Source organism: Bufo bufo, chromosome 6, assembly GCF_905171765.1.
Source record: "Bufo bufo chromosome 6, aBufBuf1.1, whole genome shotgun sequence".
Classification (NCBI taxonomy): Eukaryota; Metazoa; Chordata; class Amphibia; order Anura; family Bufonidae; genus Bufo; species Bufo bufo.
Genome location: NC_053394.1, coordinates 24,404,847 through 24,425,465, shown reverse-complemented (window position 1 = coordinate 24,425,465; position 20,619 = coordinate 24,404,847). Strand labels below are relative to the sequence as shown.

General features: G+C 44.5%; 1 protein-coding gene across 1 annotated transcript in view; it reads left to right on the top strand.

Annotated features, from left to right (window-relative positions):
* PTPN6 (protein tyrosine phosphatase non-receptor type 6) overlaps nucleotides 1-20,619 on the top strand; it is an 80,755-nt gene that overhangs the window by 10,512 nt on the left and 49,624 nt on the right. The window contains exons 2-3 of the mRNA XM_040435641.1: nucleotides 1,785-1,907; nucleotides 3,933-4,127. Of these exons, the coding sequence (XP_040291575.1) occupies nucleotides 1,785-1,907; nucleotides 3,933-4,127 (318 nt within the window). The remainder of the gene's footprint in view (nucleotides 1-1,784; nucleotides 1,908-3,932; nucleotides 4,128-20,619) is intronic.

Sequence of the window (20,619 nt, the reverse complement as noted above, 5' to 3'; positions counted from 1 at the left end):
CCTTCACAGCCATAGAGTTATATGATAAAGTTCTTGCTTCCTGCATCCACCACCAGAGGGAGCTCACTGCATGCAGATTTATCAGGCTTACATTTCTTACCTACAGACATCTGTCTTCAGAGTGCTCCCTCTAGTGGTGGTAGCAGCCAGAAATGTATCATGTAACTATAGCTGTGTGAAGAGAAGAAGAGGATTAGGGGCTCTGTATCAGAAAAACAGAGCATCGACCGCTATGAATATATACTGTCTATATGCTGTATATCTATCTATATTTTATTTATGTTTGTACATATTTTTGGTACATAATGGGGGCATTTATGAAAGCTTTTCCAAGTGGCAAGAAAAGGGACAGGGCTTCATGAGGGCCATTGGATTTACTATAAATTACACCAGGAGAACTTCCACTAGGGCATCCATAGTGGCCACCAGGTGAAAACATCTTTCTGTGGTGATCCGGCAGCTATGTCTTGCCCGGCACCCGACCTGCTCGCTCAAGTAGCGACGGAAAAATATATTGCTGTAGACTTGTGCTGTCTGCCTTCAAAAGCTGGTAGGCAGTAGTTAAAGGGTTACTGTTGCAGTGACCCAGTGAGTCACTGCTAAAGGGTTATTGTAGTGGATAGCGGCTAAAAAGTTAATGTTCTGATTCATAGAATGGTTAAAGTATTCTTTTTCTTGTGCACTGTAAATCCCAAAATGGTGGGATATAAACATCAAATAGTTCACTGGCAATCATAGAGTGCAGAGTGATGGGCTGGCTCTAGCCTCTAGTTAGAAAGAGTCTTTGCTGAGCAGGTATAGAGAAAGGACATATATGTGTGACATGCAGACAAGTAGGCCTAGTCTAGGGAATCTTCATCTCTGAGGCTGAAAGTTGACGGAGAGCAACGGAACAGACCTCTTCAGATGGTTGAGAACCACTTAAAGGCTGTGCCTGGACAGACAGTAAGGTAAAAGCTTGTTTATTGCAACAGACTTTACTGCATATGGAAACGGTTGATTGCCTCTGGCACCCATCGTACTCTGAGACGGACTGGCCATCACACATCACAGCCTGGGAGTTGCAGAAAGAGTTAATGAGAATGGAATTATGGGCCTGGTCATTGACTCCACCATCATCCGTCGGCCCTTCATCTGCACCTGCTCTCCTGCCTCGCACCCCGCGAGCTATCTACCTAGCATCAAGGGAACTCTAACCACTAGCAGGCAGGAGACCCCAAAATTCCAGGGTGTCCTCCAAGGAATGCGCCCTCCTATCACTTAACAGGCCATGGAGTGAAAGGGTGAGGACTGCCACAATGGGAGCTACCACCCCCATCATTACCACTGCCACCACCACTCTCCTCCTCTCGCTCTCCCTTCCTGGGCCTGCTGCAGTATATCTTTACAGTGGTCAGTGCACCATTTTTCAGATTCAGACCTTCAAATCTCCTGCTTAGACATAAATGATAATGTCCCCTCACCACTAGGGGGAGCTTATTGCATACTACAGTATGTCATTATTGAGTTCAGTGTATTAACAGTATGAAGGAAGCTGCTAAGCTCCCCCTAGTGGTGGCTGATGGAGGTCAGAATTTAATTCTCTGATATAATCCATTATGTGACTATCCAAGTACAATAAAGCTTCTGTTGGATGATGCTCCAACTCAGAGACATGTTGTGCTGACATTTAACTGCTTTCTTTTTCTTTTTAATTTTTGATGTCATTTTATTAATTAAGTTCTGAACCTTCTTCTGTGTCATAAATCAGGTGATAATCTCCCTGTTTCATGTAACATTTCCAGGTGGTTTCACAGAGACATAACCGGGTTGGAGGCCGAGGCCCGTCTAAAAGCGAGAGGCGTCCATGGCAGTTTTCTTGTGCGTCCCAGCAGGAAGAGGCCTGAAGACTTTTCGTTATCTGTCAGGTCAGTCCACAATGAACGCGCAGGTTGTTATGATATTGATGATACCGGGTCAGAGGAGTCGCATCTGAGCGGAATGGCACCCTGTAGTTCTCAGGATCAGTAGGTGTCCCAAAAGCTTGACATATTACTGGGAAACCATCTGCCATTCAGCCCAATTGTGTATAGAGTAGGGGATACTTTACATCTACATAACATCCCCTAAAAGTGCAGGTCATGGGTCCAAAATCTATTGTTTACCTAATATCCAAACTGCTTTTGCTGCTTCCTCCTGACATCATGGGCTAGTGCTGAGAGCTCTCACAGGTTCCCCGACTATCAAACTGGAAAATATGTCCACCGTATTACAAGCGAAAGAGCATACATACAATAGAAGTAGCATATGTGGCTGGCCCGTGGCCCCTGGAGAGGGGGGCCCTTTCCTGTACTAGGGCCTTGTGTAGTGTCAAGTAGCAGCTGAAAGGGGCCTCATCTAGCTTTGCTATAATGGCCCCCATGCACGCCGTTGTACCATAGATGCCAACAGTCCCAACCTGGGATGACAAAGAGGTGAAGTATGAGCAGAATTGGGCATTTTGGGGGCTTCGCCAGGACACAGCATATCTTGGTCACTTGCACATAGCAACCAATCAGATTCCGCCTTTCATTTCTCAGAGGCCCTTTGGAAAATGAAAGCAGCATCCTGATTGGTTGCTATGGGCAACTTGCCACACTTGTTTACATCATGGCCTAGATTTTTATCCTCCCCATGCGAACTGTGGGAGTGTTTTTTATTTTTTTTATTTTAAATAAATGCATCTTATGCATCTACTAATACATCTTAAAGGGAACTCCACCCTAGTGACGGATAACCTTTTATGTGAACTGTATGACTTCCGGGACATAACAGTATAATTACGGGGACTGTCCTTAATTTTCAGAAACGGTCCTGCAGTGTTCTGTAGAGACACGAAGTCCACGTCCCCTTGATAACTACTCCACGTCACCTGTCTCCAGTGCCCTAGGAGACTATGCATATACAGCCGCTCCTCTAATTAAGTCACTGTGCTATTATAAGCCACTGAGCAGCGATTTACAGTAAATCCTCCCTATAAAATGCAAATATCTGATGATTTTTTGCTGTTTTGTCTTTCCACTTTTTCCAGCGACGCTTCCTGCGTATAATGAGGAAGTGCGACTTTTACACAATCTATATGTGTGACAGACCTCCTGCTTGAGTAACATGAATGCTATGCGATAGTCTGAAGATCTTGTGTGATGACCTCCATTTCCTGTAGTCCTTTGTGCCAAAGCAGCACAGAGTATTTCAGGAGACAAGTGTGCTAATCTTGTGAGGGGGGCGGGGGATCTCTCAATTCAGCATTACTTATGTGACCGTGGAGCTGTCATAATGAAGGGAATGAAAGCAAATCATAGATGGTGGAAAGACTTCTCCTTCCCCAGCAGCACAGAGGATTTCAGGAACTGATTGTACTAGAAAGGTGGCAGCGACAAAAGCAGTGTCCTCATGCGATGAGGGTCACAAGTCGGAGGTCACAGAATGAGACTGCGGCATGCAGTGGATGGAGCTGAGTCCCCTCCAGCAGTACAGAGTATTTTAGAAAAGGGTTAGCTCCTTTTTAGAGGGCAGTCATGTACTCATTATGTCAAGGAGCACGGGACTGAATATAAAAAGGACCAGGGGCCATGGAGGGCATAGAATGAAAGTAGCAGGGTCTCCCAGAAGCACAGAGTATTTCAGAAGGCGTGTGGTGAACTTGTCTGGGGAGTAAAGGAGCGACATGTCCTCTCCGGTGATTATGTAAGTGATACAAGGCTGCATGTAATGAAAAGCAAAAATCATAGACAAGAGCACGAAAGATATGTTGTAGGGTCTCCAAGCAGCACAGAGCATTTCAGGAGGTGAGTGTGCTCATCATGAGAAAGGCAGTAACCTCCTCATCTACAGTCCTACTGTTCATGGTGCAGGTATCGTTACCTCCTAGGGTGGGGATCTAACGGATTTTTGGCTCTTCTTGCCCCCTTTAGGGTGGAGGAGTCAGTGACCCATATCCGGATACAGAACCAAGGCGACTACTACGACCTATACGGCGGAGAACAGTTTGCAACGTTGACGGAACTGGTGGAGTATTACACGGGACAACACGAGTGCCTGCAGGACACGGATGGAACCATCATCCCACTGAAGTACCCCCTGAACTGCTCCGACCCCACCAGCGAGCGGTGAGACCCTGCCGTGTACTAATGTCACCAGTGTCAATATGTTGTCTGAGTGGTAACCAGTATGGCTAGGATACAGCACCCATCATACTGGTTGTCATCCAACTTTTCTGGACTCTTGAATGGTAACTGTACAAAACAGTTCCGTTTTTCAGGGCTCTGGGAAAGCTGGGTGATAATGTAATCTAAGAAGTGGGTATATACTGTGTGAGGTGGTATATACACTGTGTGAGGTGGTACATATACAGTATGAGGCGGTACATATACTGTGTGAGGTGGTACATATACTGTGTGAGGCGGTATATATACTGTGTGAGGTGGTACAGTACATATACAGTATGAGGCGGTACATATACTGTCTGAGGTGGAACATATACTGTGTGAGGTGGTATACTATGTGAGGTGGTATATACACTGTGTGAGGTGGTACGGTACATATACAGTATGAGGCGGTACATATACTGTGTGAGGTGGTACAGTACATATACAGTATGAGGTGGTACATATACTGTCTGACGCGGTACATATAGTGTCTGAGGTGGAACATATACTGTGTGAGGCGGTATATACACTGTGTGAGGCGGTATATACACTGTGTGAGGTGGTATATACACTGTGTGAGGTGGTACAGTACATATACTGTGTGAGGTGGTACAGTACATATACAGTATGAGGCAGTACATATACTGTGTGAGGTGGTACAGTACATATACAGTATGAGGCGGTACATATAGTGTCTGAGGTGGAACATATACTGTGTGAGGTGGTATACTATGTGAGGTGGTATATACACTGTGTGAGGTGGTACATATACAGTATGAGGCGGTATATACACTGTGTGAGGTGGTATATATAGTGTGTGAGGCGGTATATACACTATGTGAGGTGGTATATACACTGTGTGAGGTGGTACAGTACATATACAGTATGAGGTGGTACATATACTGTCTGACGCGGTACATATAGTGTCTGAGGTGGAACATATACTGTGTGAGGCGGTATATACACTGTGTGAGGCGGTATATACACTGTGTGAGGCGGTATATACACTGTGTGAGGCGGTATATACACTGTGTGAGGCGGTATATACACTGTGTGAGGCGGTATATACACTGTGTTAGGCGGTATATACACTGTGTTAGGCGGTATATACACTGTGAGGCGGTATATACACTGTGAGGCGGTATATATACTGTGTGAGGCGGTATATATACTGTGTGAGGCGGTATATACACTGTGTGAGGCGGTATATACACTGTGTGAGGCGGTATATACACTGTGTGAGGCGGTATATACACTGTGTGAGGCGGTACATACAGTGAGGAACAGAAGTATTTGAACACCCTGCTATTTTGCAAGTTCTCCCACTTAGAAATCATGGAGGGGTCTGACATTCACATTGTAGGTGCATTCCTACTCCGAGAGACAGAATAAAAAAAAAAAAAATTCAGGAAAGGATTTTTAAAGAATGTATTTATCTTGCACGGCTGAACAGAAGTATTTGAACACCTGAGAAAATCAGTGTTAATGTTTGGTCCAGAAGACTTTGTTTGCAGTTACAGAGGTCAGACGTTTCCTGTGGTTCTTGACCAGGTTTGCACTGCAGCAGGGAGAACTTACAAAATCGCAGGGTAATACTTCTGTTCCTCACTGTATACTGTGTGAGGTGGTATATACACTGTGTGAGGCGGTACATATACTGTGTGAGGTGGTATATACACTGTGTGAGGTGGTATATACACTGTGTGAGGCGGTATATACACTGTGTGAGGTGGTATATACACTGTGTGAGGCGGTATATACACTGTGTGAGGCGGTATATACACTGTGTGAGGCGGTATATACACTCTGTGAGGCGGTATATACACTGTGTGAGGTGGTATATATAGTGTGTGAGGCGGTATATACACTGTGTGAGGCGGTATATACACTGTGTGAGGTGGTATATATAGTGTGTGAGGCGGTATATACACTGTGTGAGGTGGTATATACACTGTGTGAGGTGGTATATACACTGTGTGAGGTGGTATATACACTGTGTGAGGCGGTATATACACTGTGTGAGGTGGTATATACACTGTGTGAGGTGGTATATATAGTGTGTGAGGCGGTATATACACTGTGTGAGGCGGTATATACACTGTGAGGCGGTATATACACTGTGTGAGGTGGTATATGGTGTGTGAGGCGGTATATATAGTGTGTGAGGCGGTATATACACTGTGTGAGGTGGTATATACACTGTGTGAGGTGGTATATATAGTGTGTGAGGCGGTATATACACTGTGTGAGGTGGTATATATAGTGCGTGAGGTGGTATATACACTGTGTGAGGCGGTATATACACTGTGTGAGGTGGTATATATAGTGTGTGAGGCGGTATATACACTGTGTGAGGCGGTATATACACTGTGTGAGGTGGTATATTTAGTGTGTGAGGCGGTATATACACTGTGTGAGGCGGTACATATACTGTGTGAGGTGGTACATATACTGTGTGAGGCGGTATATATAGTGTGTGAGGCGGTATATATAGTGTGTGAGGTGGTATATATAGTGTGTGAGGCGGTATATACACTGTGTGAGGCGGTATATATAGTGTGTGAGGCGGTATATACACTGTGTGAGGTGGTATATACACTGTGTGAGGCGGTATATATAGTGTGTGAGGCGGTATATACACTGTGTGAGGTGGTATATACACTGTGTGAGGTGGTACATATACAGTATGAGGCGGTATATACACTGTGTGAGGTGGTATATATAGTGTGTGAGGCGGTACATATACTGTGTGAGGCGGTACATATACTGTGTGAGGTGGTACATATACTGTGTGAGGCGGTATATACACTGTGTGAGGCGGTATATACACTGTGTGAGGCGGTATATACACTGTGTGAGGTGGTATATACACTGTGTGAGGTGGTACATATACAGTATGAGGCGGTATATACACTGTGTGAGGTGGTATATATAGTGTGTGAGGCGGTACATATACTGTGTGAGGCGGTACATATACTGTGTGAGGTGGTACATATACTGTGTGAGGCGGTATATACACTGTGTGAGGCGGTATATATAGTGTGTGAGGTGGTATATATAGTGTGTGAGGCGGTATATACAGTGTGAGGCGGTATATACACTGTGTGAGGTGGTATATATAGTGTGTGAGGCGGTATATACACTGTGTGAGGCGGTACATATAGTGTGTGAGGTGGTATATACACTGTGTGAGGTGGTACATATACAGTATGAGGCGGTATATACACTGTGTGAGGCGGTATATACACTGTGTGAGGTGGTATATATAGTGTGTGAGGCGGTATATACACTGTGTGAGGCGGTATATACACTGTGTGAGGTGGTATATACACTGTGTGAGGTGGTACATATACAGTATGAGGCGGTATATACACTGTGTGAGGCGGTATATACACTGTGTGAGGCGGTATATACACTGTGTGAGGCGGTATATACACTGTGTGAGGCGGTATATACACTGTGTGAGGCGGTATATACACTCTGTGAGGCGGTATATACACTGTGTGAGGCGGTATATATAGTGTGTGAGGTGGTATATACACTGTGTGAGGTGGTATATGGTGTGTGAGGTGGTATATACACTGTGTGAGGCGGTATATACACTGTGTGAGGTGGTACCTGTATTTTTCAGACTATAGGATGCCCTGGACCATAAGGCAAACCCATAATTAAAGCATAAAAGAAATGATAAAAAACAGATTTTACTGTATATGTTTAAGTACCCGATCACAATGCCAGTCACTGTGCCCCACTACATTGCCAACCACAGAGTGCCATTGAATTGTCTGTCATAGTGCCGCATTATATTGCCTGCCACACTGCCCTCACCTTCTCCTTGAGCTTACCATTGAGGGTCGACCATTTACTGTTTGAAGGTATCATGACTTTTCCTTGATGTCAGACAGAGAGAAAGATTGAGCAGTTGGGGTTCAACATGCCTGATCTGTTTGTTCCCAGGGGAGATATGCCACCACCAGAGGTGTCTGGACGAGGCTCCCTCCCCTCTACCCGCTGAGAACACATGCATGCTCAGCCAAACTGAGGAATAGCTGTTGAGTAACAAGCGCTAGTTGTCGATAAACATGCCTACAGCTTTAAAGCACATTTAAAGGGGTTTTCTGGGTTAGTGATATTGATGATTAATGATCAAAATATTGACGATTGATCTATTCTCAGGACAGACCATCAGTATCAGACCCGGCACTCCTGCCGATCAGCTGTTATCTTCTAACTCCAGGGCCTGAACTACACAGCGCCCTCCATTGTGTAGTGGACGGAGCTGGTAACTGCAGCCCTGCTTCCATTGAGTTAAATAGTTCTGTGCCACTGCAGAAAAGCTGATTAGTGGGGAGTCAGTCCTCCCCCAATCAGGTATTGATGGTCTATCTGAGGATAGGTCATCAATATAATTAACCCAGAAATCCCCTTTAAACATAGCAATTTTATATAATCCCTTAAAGGGCTATTTCCATTTCAGAAGTGATGCCATATGGATAGGATATGTCATCAATGTCAGCTAAGGAACCACTCTTATCTCTAGCACAGGACCCCCCTAAATTGAACACAGAGATGCTCTCCTTCACATCAGGGGCCCCGTTCTGGAGATAGCAGCAGGTACCAGAGGTGGTGTCTGCACCTATCTGACATTGATGGCATATCCTAGCGAAATATCATTAATGTCTGAGATGGGAATACCCTTTTAACCAGTGGCATAGCATGGGTTGCCAGCAAGTATTGCGCCGACCTAACCTATGACACGTGATCGCCAGGTCCACTGGAGAAAGGGGCTATGCCACATTCACTGCATTAACCCTTTCTCAACCCATGCCTCTATGTAAACCATCAATAGAAGAAAGGAAATAAAAATGGAACACATAAATGACATACGTTACCCTCCCTAATAGCAATGCATACCATGATAAAGGACAAAATACCTACCCAGCAGCATCAGATACCACCATTCAGAATATAACATCTCCCAGCAGGGTCAAATAATCACCACCATGCATCATAAAATACCTCCCCAACAGCACCTAATAAATACCACCGTGCAGCACAAAATGCCACGCCAGCAGTAACAAATACCACAGTGCTGTATAAAACATCTCCCCAACAGCACCAAATAAATACCCCCACAAAGTACAAAATAACCAGCATTATTGTCTCCTGACAACCCATTCCCCTGGCAGAAGTATTGTCCCCTGACAACCCCCACATCACTATCAGCAGCATTGTCGACTAAACCCCCCCCCCCCCCCCCCCCCAGAAACAGTATTGTCCCCTAACAACCCCTCCCCTGCTTGCAGCAAAATTGTCACCTGATAACCCCTCCCCCACTGACAACAACATTGTCTGCTAACCACCCCCCGTTTGCAGCAGTATTGTTCTCTGACAACCCTTTCCCACTGGCAGCAGTGTAATCCCCATATGTCTCAGCTCATTTGGGGACTTGCAGGACAGGAGCAGTGATGCTGGAGTTGGAGGGAGACAGCTTCTCCTGAAGTTCTTCTGTATAGAAAGCATTTGGAAAGTCTTCAGACCCTTTCACATTTTATGTTGCTCCTTGTGCGAAAATAAAAAAAATGTTACGTTTTTCCCCATTATTCTGCACTCAACCCCCCATAATGAGAAAGTTAAAACAGAAAGTTGGAAATCTTTGCTAATTTATTGAAAAGGAAAAACTAAAATCTTGCATTGACATAAGTATTCAGCCCCTTTACTCAGGACATAAGTATTCAGCCCCTTTACTCAGGACATAAGTATTCAGCCCCTTTACTCAGGACATAAGTATTCAGCCCCTTTACTCAGGACATAAGTATTCAGCCCTTTTACTCAGGACATTGTTGAAGCACCTTTGGCAGTGATTACAGACTCTTCTTGGGGATGATGCCACAAGGTTTGCACACCTGGATTTGGGGATTTTCTGCCATTCTTCTCTGCAGATCCTCTCATGCTCTGTCAGGTTAGGTGGGGCCGTCGGTGGACAGCCATTTTCAGGTCTCTTCAGACACGTTCCATTGGGTTCAGGGCTCTGGCCGGGCCACTCAAGGACATTCACAGAGTTCTCCCTAAGCCGCTCCTGTGCTATCTTGGCTGTGTGCTTGGGGTCATTGTCTTGTTGAAACGTGAACCTTCAACACGGCCTGAGGTGCAGAGCGCTTTGGGTCAAGTGTTTATGAATAATATCTCTGTGCTTTGCTCCATTCACCTTTCCCTCCACCCTGACCAGTCGCCCTGTCCCCTCAGCATGATGCTACCACCACCATGCTTCACTATAGGGATGGTATTAGGCAGGTGATGAGCAGAGCCTGGTTTTCTCGAGGCATGCCACTTAGAATTGAGGCCAAAAAGTTCAATCTTGGTTTCATCAGACCAGAAAATCTTGTTTTTCACTGTCTGAGGGTCCTTTAGGTGCTTTTTTGCAGATTCCAGGAGGCTTTCGTGTGTCTTTTACTGTTGAGAGGCTCCTTTTTGTCCACTCTGCCATAAAGCCCAGATTGGTGGAGGCTGCAGTGATGATGGACCTTCTGGAAGTTTCTCTCATCTGCACACAGGATCTATGGAGCTCAGCCAGAGTGACCACTGGGTTCTTGGTCACCTTTCTTACCAAGGCCTTTCTCCTCTGATTACTTACCGGTAGTTTGGTGGGGTGGCCAGTTCTAGGAAGAGTCCTGGTTGTTCTAAATTTCTTCCATTTAGGTATTATGGAGGCCACTGTACTCTTGGGAACTTTCAGTGTAGAGAAAGTGTAGATGTCTCCTTCTCCAGCTTTGTGCCTCCACACAATCCTATCTCTGAGCTCTACAGGCAGTTTTTTCCTCCTCATGGCTTGGTTTTTGCTCTCATATGCATTGTCATCTTTGAGATCTTATAGACAGGGCTGTGTCTTTCCAAATCATCTCAAATCAACTGAATCTACCACAGATGACTCCAGTCAAGGTGTAGGAACAGCTGTCAAGTGTCATAGCAAAGAGGCTGAATACAGTTACGCACTTAGGTGATACTGGCCTAGTGGTTGTTTGGTGATGGGTGTCTTGGCTGTAATCCCTCACCTTGCAGCAGTGTTTTCAATGCTGCTGTAGCAGTTCGTACTCCTGTCTGGAATCTCAAGGCTTAACTTGAGGAAAATTGGAGTACTTCTCTCTGGAGAATTTGTAACAGGAGCAGGAGATCTGCAGATTGCCTCCTCTCCTTTCCATCTCTGCACAGGAACTCCCCCTTTTGGCAGGAAGTAGGATGAGTCCACTCCTTCCAAGAGGGGAAGAACAGAGGGGTTAGCCCCTGTCCTTGCCAGCCATTGCCGACCATTCCTTGCTGCGAACTTGGGCCAAAACAAACAACAGAATACATAATGCACAACCAGGGGCGCACAAAATCACTGGGTCCTATCGCAAGAATCTAAATTGGGCCTCCATGCCCCATTCATAGCCGCTCCCTCTACCCGTTCCTGGCCAGTATATACAGCATGTACATATATTACATATAAATTACAGTTTGTACCTCACATATCAGTACACTGCTGTATATACTATATACAGTCCCTGACAAAAGTCTTGTCGCTTCTCTATTTTGTAGAAACTCCTGCTATTAACCTGACTTTTAATTAATCAATTGGTGTTAGAAATAGCTCATGTGAAAAGCTAAAGCCCTCCCAAATGATGTTTAATGCACTGAAATAAATTAGTTTCACTGAAAAAAGATTTATCATTTAATCAAGACAGAAAGGTCAAATTTTGGCAAGACAAAAGTTTTGTCGCCTATACAGAAATTGAACAAGTTTGCTGCAAATCCAAAAATATGTCAGCAAATTAAGTAGTGGTGCTGTGAGATCCAAATTTAATATCTTGTATGACTTCCATGAGCTTGAAGGACAGCATCCATGCGGTTTGGCAAGGATTCATGCCTCCCAGAGTTCATCAATAATCTTTGGTTTTGTCTTCCATGCTTCCTCTTTCATCCTACACCACATATGCTCAATGATGTTCATGTCTGGAGACTGGGCTGGCCAATCCTGGAGCATCTTGATTTTCTTCGCCTTAAGGAACTTTGATGTGAAGATGGAAGTATGCGATGGAGCACCATCCTGCTGCAGAATTTGGCCTTTTTTATGGTTGGGAATATAAGAGGTAGCTAAGATTTCTTGGTATTTTAGACTATTGATGTTGCCTTCCACCCTGCAGATCCCTCGCACACCCCCATACTGGATGTAACCCCAGACCATGATTTTGACTCCACCAAACTTCACTGTTTTCTGGGTAAATCTCAGCTCCATGCGGGTTCCTGTAGGTCTCCTGCAATATTTGCGGCGACTGTGGTGTAATTCAACAGAAGATTCATCTGAAAAATCCACCTTCTGCCACTTTTCCAGCGTCCATCCTTTTAGCAGGCTGTGGGCCTTGGCAAATGCCACACGCTTTTTCAATTGTCTTTTGTTTAGTGCTGGCTTATGGGCACTGATTCGACCATGGAGGCCATTTCGAGACAGAATCCGACAAACTGTTCTGGTTGACACAGGGACTTCAGGTGACCAGGTCTCGTGGAGCTCTGCTGCAGTGGAAAATGGGCTGGCCTTGGATTTTCGAGCCAACAAACGGTCCTCTCGATCAGTTGTCTTGCGGGGTCGGCCTGACCTGGCCTTGTCCAAAACGTCTCCAGTCTCTTCAAATCTTTTTTTTATCCTCGGAACTTGACGCTGAGACACATTGAAGGTGTCTGCCACATCAGCAGTGGATCTGGTCTTCAGCCTCTTGATCATCAACACTTTAGTCTCCAGGTGAATCTTAGGCATGTTTGCAGAGGTCTAGTTGCAGTTGATGTGAAGGTCTAGTGTACTGGGGTTCTTTTTATACACACCTGAGACCTAATTGATCCATTATTAGTCACAGGTGAGGCTCATATGACAAGGCGACAACACTTATGTCTTGGCAAAAATTGACTCAATGGGCTTTACCAAGCTGTGAATATTAGAATACTTTTTGTCAGTTTCGTTTTGCACTGAAACAATATTACAAAAGCTGTTGGGATTAAAATGACCCATTTCTTGTAACAAAATCTTGATTAGAAATATATTTTATATATATACTTCAGGTCAATTTGTACACAAGCGACAAGACTTTTGTCAGGGACTGTACAGTCAGGTCCATAAATATTAGGACATCGACACAATTCTAACATTTTTGGCTCTATACACCACCACAATGGATTTGAAATGAAACGAACAAGACGTGCATTAACTGCAGACTGTCAGCTTTAATTTGAGGGTATTTACATCCAAATCAGGTGAACGGTGCAGGAATTGCAGTTTGCATATGTGCCTCCCACTTGTTAAGGGACCAAAAGTAATGGGACAATTGGCTTCTCAGCTGTTCCATGGCCAGGCGTGTGTTATTCGCTCATTATCCTAATCACAATGAGCAGATAAAAGGTCCAGAGGTCATTTCCAGTGTGGTATTTGCATTTGGAATCTGTTGCTGTCAAGATGAGATCCAAAGAGCGGTCACTATCAGTGAAGCAAGCCATCATTAGGCTGAAAAAACACAACAACCCCATCAGAGAGATAGCAAAAACATTAGGCCTGGCCAAAACAACTGTTTGGAACATTCTTAAAAGAAGGAACGCACCGGTGAGCTCAGCAACACCAAAAGACCTCATACTGGCAGGAGTTAGGGAAAGGCCTAGGGATTACTAGGAGGTCCCCATCCCTCTTCCTTAGCTTTTGAGGCCTAGACTGTTGTCTATTTCTTTTGTGTGTATCTGGTGTTTTCCCCTTCCCCATTACCCGTGACATTATCAACCGCTCAAAATACAGTTATCTTTTGTTTTGTCAGTGCAGCTATGGATACTGTTTCTGCACTGGTCGATCATATGCAGGGACTGTCTTTGGAGGTGGCTGACCTCCGCACGGCCGTTGCACAGTTTCAGAGACCACAGGCGGTGGGTTCCGGCAGCGGGAACCAGGCCTGCCCTGAACCTAAGGTCGCTCTCCCGGATAGGTTTTCTGGGGGCAGTGACAACTTTGTTCGGTTCAGGGAGTCGTGCAAATTATATTTTAGACTACGTCCTAACTCTGCTGGGGACGAGAGTCAAAGAGTAGGGATTATTATTTCATTACTGAAAGGTGAGCTCTGGGGCTTATCTAGGATGACCCAGATCGGATTTTTCTGTCTGAATCTAAATTGCGTGGCTTGCGGCAGGGAGAGCGTTCTGCGGAGTCCTATTGCTCTGAATTTAGTAGGTGGGCAACTGATACGGAGTGGAATGACCCAGCTCTCCGTAGTCAATTCTGTCATGGGCTGTCTGAGAACCTGAAGGACGCCTTGGCATTTCACGAAAAACCTGAATCATTGGAGGCGGCCATGTCTCTAGCTGTACGTATTGATAGACGCCTGAGGGAGAAATCTAAGCTTCCTCTCGCCCGGGACATAATATCATATGGGGAAGCGGCCGCTTCTGACACTCTGGGTAAAGAGACACTGTCTGGTGATGAGACAATGCAATTGGGTCAGGTCACTCCTGGACCAGGTGATAAAAACATTAGGGTTAAGAAAAGACTTTGCTTTTTCTGTGGTAAAGGAGGACATTTTGTTAACGTATGTCCTTATGTTATACATCAAGGTGAAAAGGAAAAAAAAAGTCTGTGTCTAGTCCTCTTCTCACTCTTGGTAGTGTGGGTGGTGAATCTGAGAATGTTCTTTTGTCATTTACCGGTAGTACCCTATTTCTCCTGCCTGCCAAGGTGGCGCTAGACTCCAAAACTGTGGAAATTGAAGTATTTATTGACAGTGATGCAGGGGTTAACTTAGTGGATGGTCAGTATGTCCGTATGCATGGTTTGACAACAAGCGCATTAGACAAAGATATTTCTATGTTTGCGATTGATTCCGCCTCTCTCTCTCAAAAGTGTCTGTCTCAAATGGTGCAGGACATTCACCTAAAGGTGGGAGATTCTCATATTGAATCCATTTCATGTTTTGTGCTGGAGGGCTTGCCTGCTCCTCTGGTGCTAGGTTTACCATGGTTAACCAAACATAACCCTACCATCGATTGGCAAGCGAGACAGATTCTCGATTGGAGTGATTACTGCATTGACAACTGTCTCAGCACGTCGCTTTCTGTTGTAACTACTAAAATGTTACCTTCTTTTCTTTCAGATTTTTCTGATTGTATTCTCTGTGAGTGGAGACCAGGAGTTGCCTCCTCATCGGGAGTATGATTGCCCAGTCAACCTTATTCCCGGAGCTAGATTGCCAAAGTCTTGGTTGTATAATCTTTCTGAACCCGAAAGAGTAGCCAGGCGAGAGTACAGGGTGGGCCATTTATATGGATACACCTTAATAAAATGGGAATGGTTGGTGATATTAACTTCCTGTTTGTGGCACATTAGTATATGTGAGGGGGGAAACTTTTCAAGATGGGTAGTGACCTTGGTGGCCATTTTGAAGTCGGCCATTTTGAATCCAACTTTTGTTTTTTCAATAGGAAGAGGGTCATTTGACACATCAAACTTATTGGGAATTTCACAAGAAAAACAATGGTGTGCTTGGTTTTAATGTAACTTTATTCTTTCATGAGTTATTTACAAGTTTCTGACCACTTATAAAATGTGTTCAATGTGCTGCCCATTGTGTTGGATTGTCAATGCAACCCTCTTCTCCCACTCTTCACACACTGATAGCAACACCGCAGGAGAAATGCTAGCACAGGCTTCCAGTATCCGTAGTTTCAGGTGCTGCACATCTCATATATTCACAGCATAGACGATTGCCTTCAGATGATACGAGATGTGCAGCACCTGAAACTACGGATACTGGAAGCCTGTGCTAGCATTTCTCCTGCGGTGTTGCTATCAATGTGTGAAGAGTAGGAGAAAAGGGTTGCATTGACAATCCAACACAATGGGCAGCACATTGAACACATTGTAAGTGGTCAGAAACTTGTAAATAACTAAATAACTGAAAGAATAAAGTTACATTAAAACCAAGCACACCATTGTTTTTCTTGTGAAATTCCCAATAAGTTTGATGTGTCAAATGACCCTCTTCCTATTGAAAAAACAAAAGTTGGATTCAAAATAGCCGACTTCAAAATGGCCGCCATGGTCACCACCCATCTTGAAAAGTTTCCCCCCTCACATATACTAATGGGCCACAAACAGGAAGTTAATATCACCAACCATTCCCATTTTATTAAGGTGTATCCATATAAATGGCCCACCCTGTATATCACCGAGAGTTGGACTAAAGGTCATATTAGACCATCGAAATCACCAGTGGCTGCAGGGTTCTTCTTTGTTAAAAAAAAGGATGGAACTCTTAGGCCATGTTTGGACTTCCGTGAGCTTAATCGCATCACTATCCGTGATCCCTATCCCCTTCCTTTGATCCCAGATTTATTCAATCAAATTGTCTGCGCCAAGGTGTTCTCTAAGTTGGATTTGAGGGGGCATATAATCTGGTAAGAGTCAAGGAAGGGGACGATACTCTTGAGGGTCATTTGGTTTGACCAATGCTCCTGCTGTTTTTCAACACTTCATCAATGACATCTTTCATCATCTGGTGGGCAGGTTTGTGGTGGTTTATCTGGATGATATTTTAATTTATTCCCCTGATATGGAGACGCATGAGGATCACGTGAGACAGGTCTTACAGATCCTAAGAGAGAATAAATTGTATGCTAAGATGGAGAAGTGTGTGTTTGCGGTCCCGGAAGTGCAATTCCTGGAGTACCTACTCTCATCTTCGGGTTTTCGTATGGATCCGGAAAATGTCCATGCTGTGTTGGACTGGGATCGACCGGAAAGCACTCATGCGATTTTTGGGGTTCGCCAACTACTACTGTAAATTTATCTTGAATTACTCAACTGTTGTTAAACCATTAACTGATATGACTAAGAAAGGCGCGGATTTCGCAGTCTGGTCTGATGAGGCATTACATGCTTTTTCAGCGATAAAGGAATGTTTTGCTTCTGCTCCTATTTTGGTGCAACCGGATGTGTCACAACCATTCATTGTGGAAGTTGACGCATCAGAGGTAGGGGTTGGAGCAGTCTTGTCGCAGGGTCCTTCTCCTAGCAAATGGCGCCCTTGTGCTTTTTTCTCTAAAAAACACTCTACTGCCGAAAGAAATTATGATGTAGTTAATAGAGAGTTGCTAGCCATTAAGTTGGCTTTTGAAGAATGGCGTCATTGGTTGGAAGGAGCGATTCCTCCCATTATGGTAATTACTGATCACAAAAATCTGGTCTACCTGGAGTCGGCTAAACGTCTGAACCCAAGGCAGGCCAGATGGTCGTTGTTTTTTACTAGATTTAATTTTATTGTCACTTATCGCCTGGGGATTAAAAACATCAAAGCGGATGCTTTGTCGTGTAGCTTTCCCGGGGGGAGGGGGGGGGGGGTGTGATTTGGAGGATCCTGCTCCGATATTGGCTGATGGGGTGGTTGTATTCGCCATTTATCCAGAACTTGAGGCAGAGGTGTTGGAGGCCTCCAGGAAAGTTGTTCTTCCCTTCGGAACTACGGCACATGGTGTTTGAGGAACATCACAGTACTGTTCTTACAGGACACCCTGGGAGCAGATCCACTGTGGATCTCATTTCCCAGAGATTTTGGTGGCCAGGGTTACGTAAATGTGTTGAGAGCTATGTGGCAACTTGTGAGACTTGTGCGCGTGCCAATGTGAGTCATGCTCGGCCTTCAGGATCTCTACTTCCCTTGTCTATCCCATCCCGACCCTGGACTCATTTGTCCATGGACTTTATCACAGATTTAAAATCAAAAGGAAGAATGGTAGGGCACACCAATATTCGGTACCACACGGATGGTTAATATACCAATATTTTATTTTATTTAGTGATATACACTGTTAAATATACATACATAAAAATTACACTCTTAAAAATAATAAAATAGTAAAACTATTAAATACAATAAAACATAATATGATTATATAAATTTGCAATATTGTATATATAAATTCTATGCTTTATGCCTGAAAGGTTTCAATAGTTCTACTATATTTGCACCAAATTACGTTGAATGGTAAATAGTATCCTTCCAAATGGGTTATTTAACCCAGTCGATGCCCCAATAGATGAAGTGGGGAGTGAATCTGCTATTTGAATAAAGTCTTTTTAAAGGGTTTCTATCACTTGGTATGACATAATTAGCTGTCAGACACTAGCGATCTGCTAGTGTCTGCTCTGGCCAACCATCCTACTATAATCACTTGTGGGGCAGCGGTTTTGCTAAAAAACTAACTTTTATAAATATGCTAATGAGCCTCTAGGTGCTATGTGGGCGTCATTAGCACCTAGAGGCTTCGTCTACCTTCATACACAGCCGCCGCCCAGCGCGTCCCTCCAGCCCGCCCATGTCCTCCTCCGTGTGACGCAGCGGCCGAATTCTCGCGCATGCGCCGTGCGCGGCTGTATTCGGCGCATTTGAGATGTGAGCTCGGAGAGGTCAGACATTCAATGCGCATGCGCCAAATACATCCGCGCATGCGCATTGAATGTCTGACCGCTCCGAGCTCAGACATCTCAAATGCGCCGAATACAGCCGCGCACGGCGCATGCGCGAGAATTCGGCCGCTGCGTCACACGGAGGAGGACATGGGCGGGCTGGAGGGACGCGCTGGGCGGCGGCTGTGTATGAAGGTAGACGAAGCCTCTAGGTGCTAATGACGCCCACATAGCACCTAGAGGCTCATTAGCATATTTATAAAAGTTAGTTTTTTTAGCAAAACCGCTGCCCCACAAGTGATTATAGTAGGATGGTTGGCCAGAGCAGACACTAGCAGATCGCTAGTGTCTGACAGCTAATTATGTGATACGAAGTGATAGAAACCCTTTAAATAGTCACTTATATTACTGCGGCTGTTGCGACTCAATAGTCGCTGTGCGTATTTAATCGTTACACTGTTGCTGCCTGTAAATAGAGAAGAGCCGAAGCTATTGTACTCACAGTTTATAATGCAGTGATATCGGCTTTTACTGCGTCACAGGTGGCGTCCCACGTGTGGTAAGCAATTGTTACACAGGTTGCAGCGTGTAAAGGTGATGCGACTTCGGGATCCTCAGTGTTTTTATATGGCCGTGCTGTATTGGAGGTCAGTCGGTGATGTATTCCTTCTGCATTTGAACAGATATTTTGCAGGAGTGGACTTTGCCACAAGGCCGACTCTCCAAACAAACAGGTATCCGGCTTGTCTTTGCTTTTTCAAGATAGAAAATCACCGGTGATTTTCTATCTTGAAAAAGCAAAGACAAGCCGGATACCTGTTTGTTTGGAGAGTCGGCCTCGAGGATCCCGAAGTCGCATCACCTTTACACGCTGCAACCTGTGTAACAATTGCTTGCCACACGTGGGACGCCACCTGTGACGCAGTAAAAGCCGATATCACTGCATTATAAACTGTGAGTACAATAGCTTCGGCTCTTCTCTATTTACAGGCAGCAACAGTGTAACGATTAAATACGCACAGCGACTATTGAGTCGCAACAGCCGCAGTAATATAAGTGACTATTTAAAAAGACTTTATTCAAATAGCAGATTCACTCCCCACTTCATCTATTGGGGCATCGACTGGGTTAAATAACCCATTTGGAAGGATACTATTTACCATTCAACGTAATTTGGTGCAAATATAGTAGAGCTATTGAAACCTTTCAGGCATAAAGCATAGAATTTATATATACAATATTGCAAATTTATATAATCATATTATGTTTTATTGTATTTAATAGTTTTACTATTTTATTATTTTTAAGAGTGTAATTTTTATGTATGTATATTTAACAGTGTATATCACTAAATAAAATAAAATATTGGTATATTAACCATCCGTGTGGTACCGAATATTGGTGTGCCCTACCATTCTTCCTTTTGATTTTACCATTGTTTTTAGAGGATTGGGTGAATCCTCTTGGTAGGTGCACCCATTTCCACTCTTGATTATACAGGTGAGCCCTCTCTAAACACTTATACCTTGATTTATCACAGATTTGCCTAATTCCTCAGGGAAAACGGTGATTCTGGTGGTTGTTGACCGCTTCAGCAAGATGGCGCACTTTATACCATTATCAGGTTTACCTAATGCCAAAACTCTCGCTCAAATGTCGATAACATTGTGAAACTACACGGCATTCCCTCTGATCTGGTGACTGATAGAGGGACTCCATTTGTTTCCAGATTCTGGAAGGCGTTCTGCACTCGTCTGGGGGTCCAATTGTCCTTCTCTTCGGCCTTTCATCCCAAGTCGAACGGACAGACTTAGCGCACTAACCAGGATCTGGAGACTTATTTGAGATGTTTTGTCTCTGAGACTGAAGAGGAGTGGTCTTAATTTTTTTCGTTGCCCGCGTTTGCCATAAATAACCGTAGACAGGAGTCCATTGATAAGTCGCCGTTTTTTTGGTACATATGGGTTCCTTCCGCAGTTTGGCACATTTTCT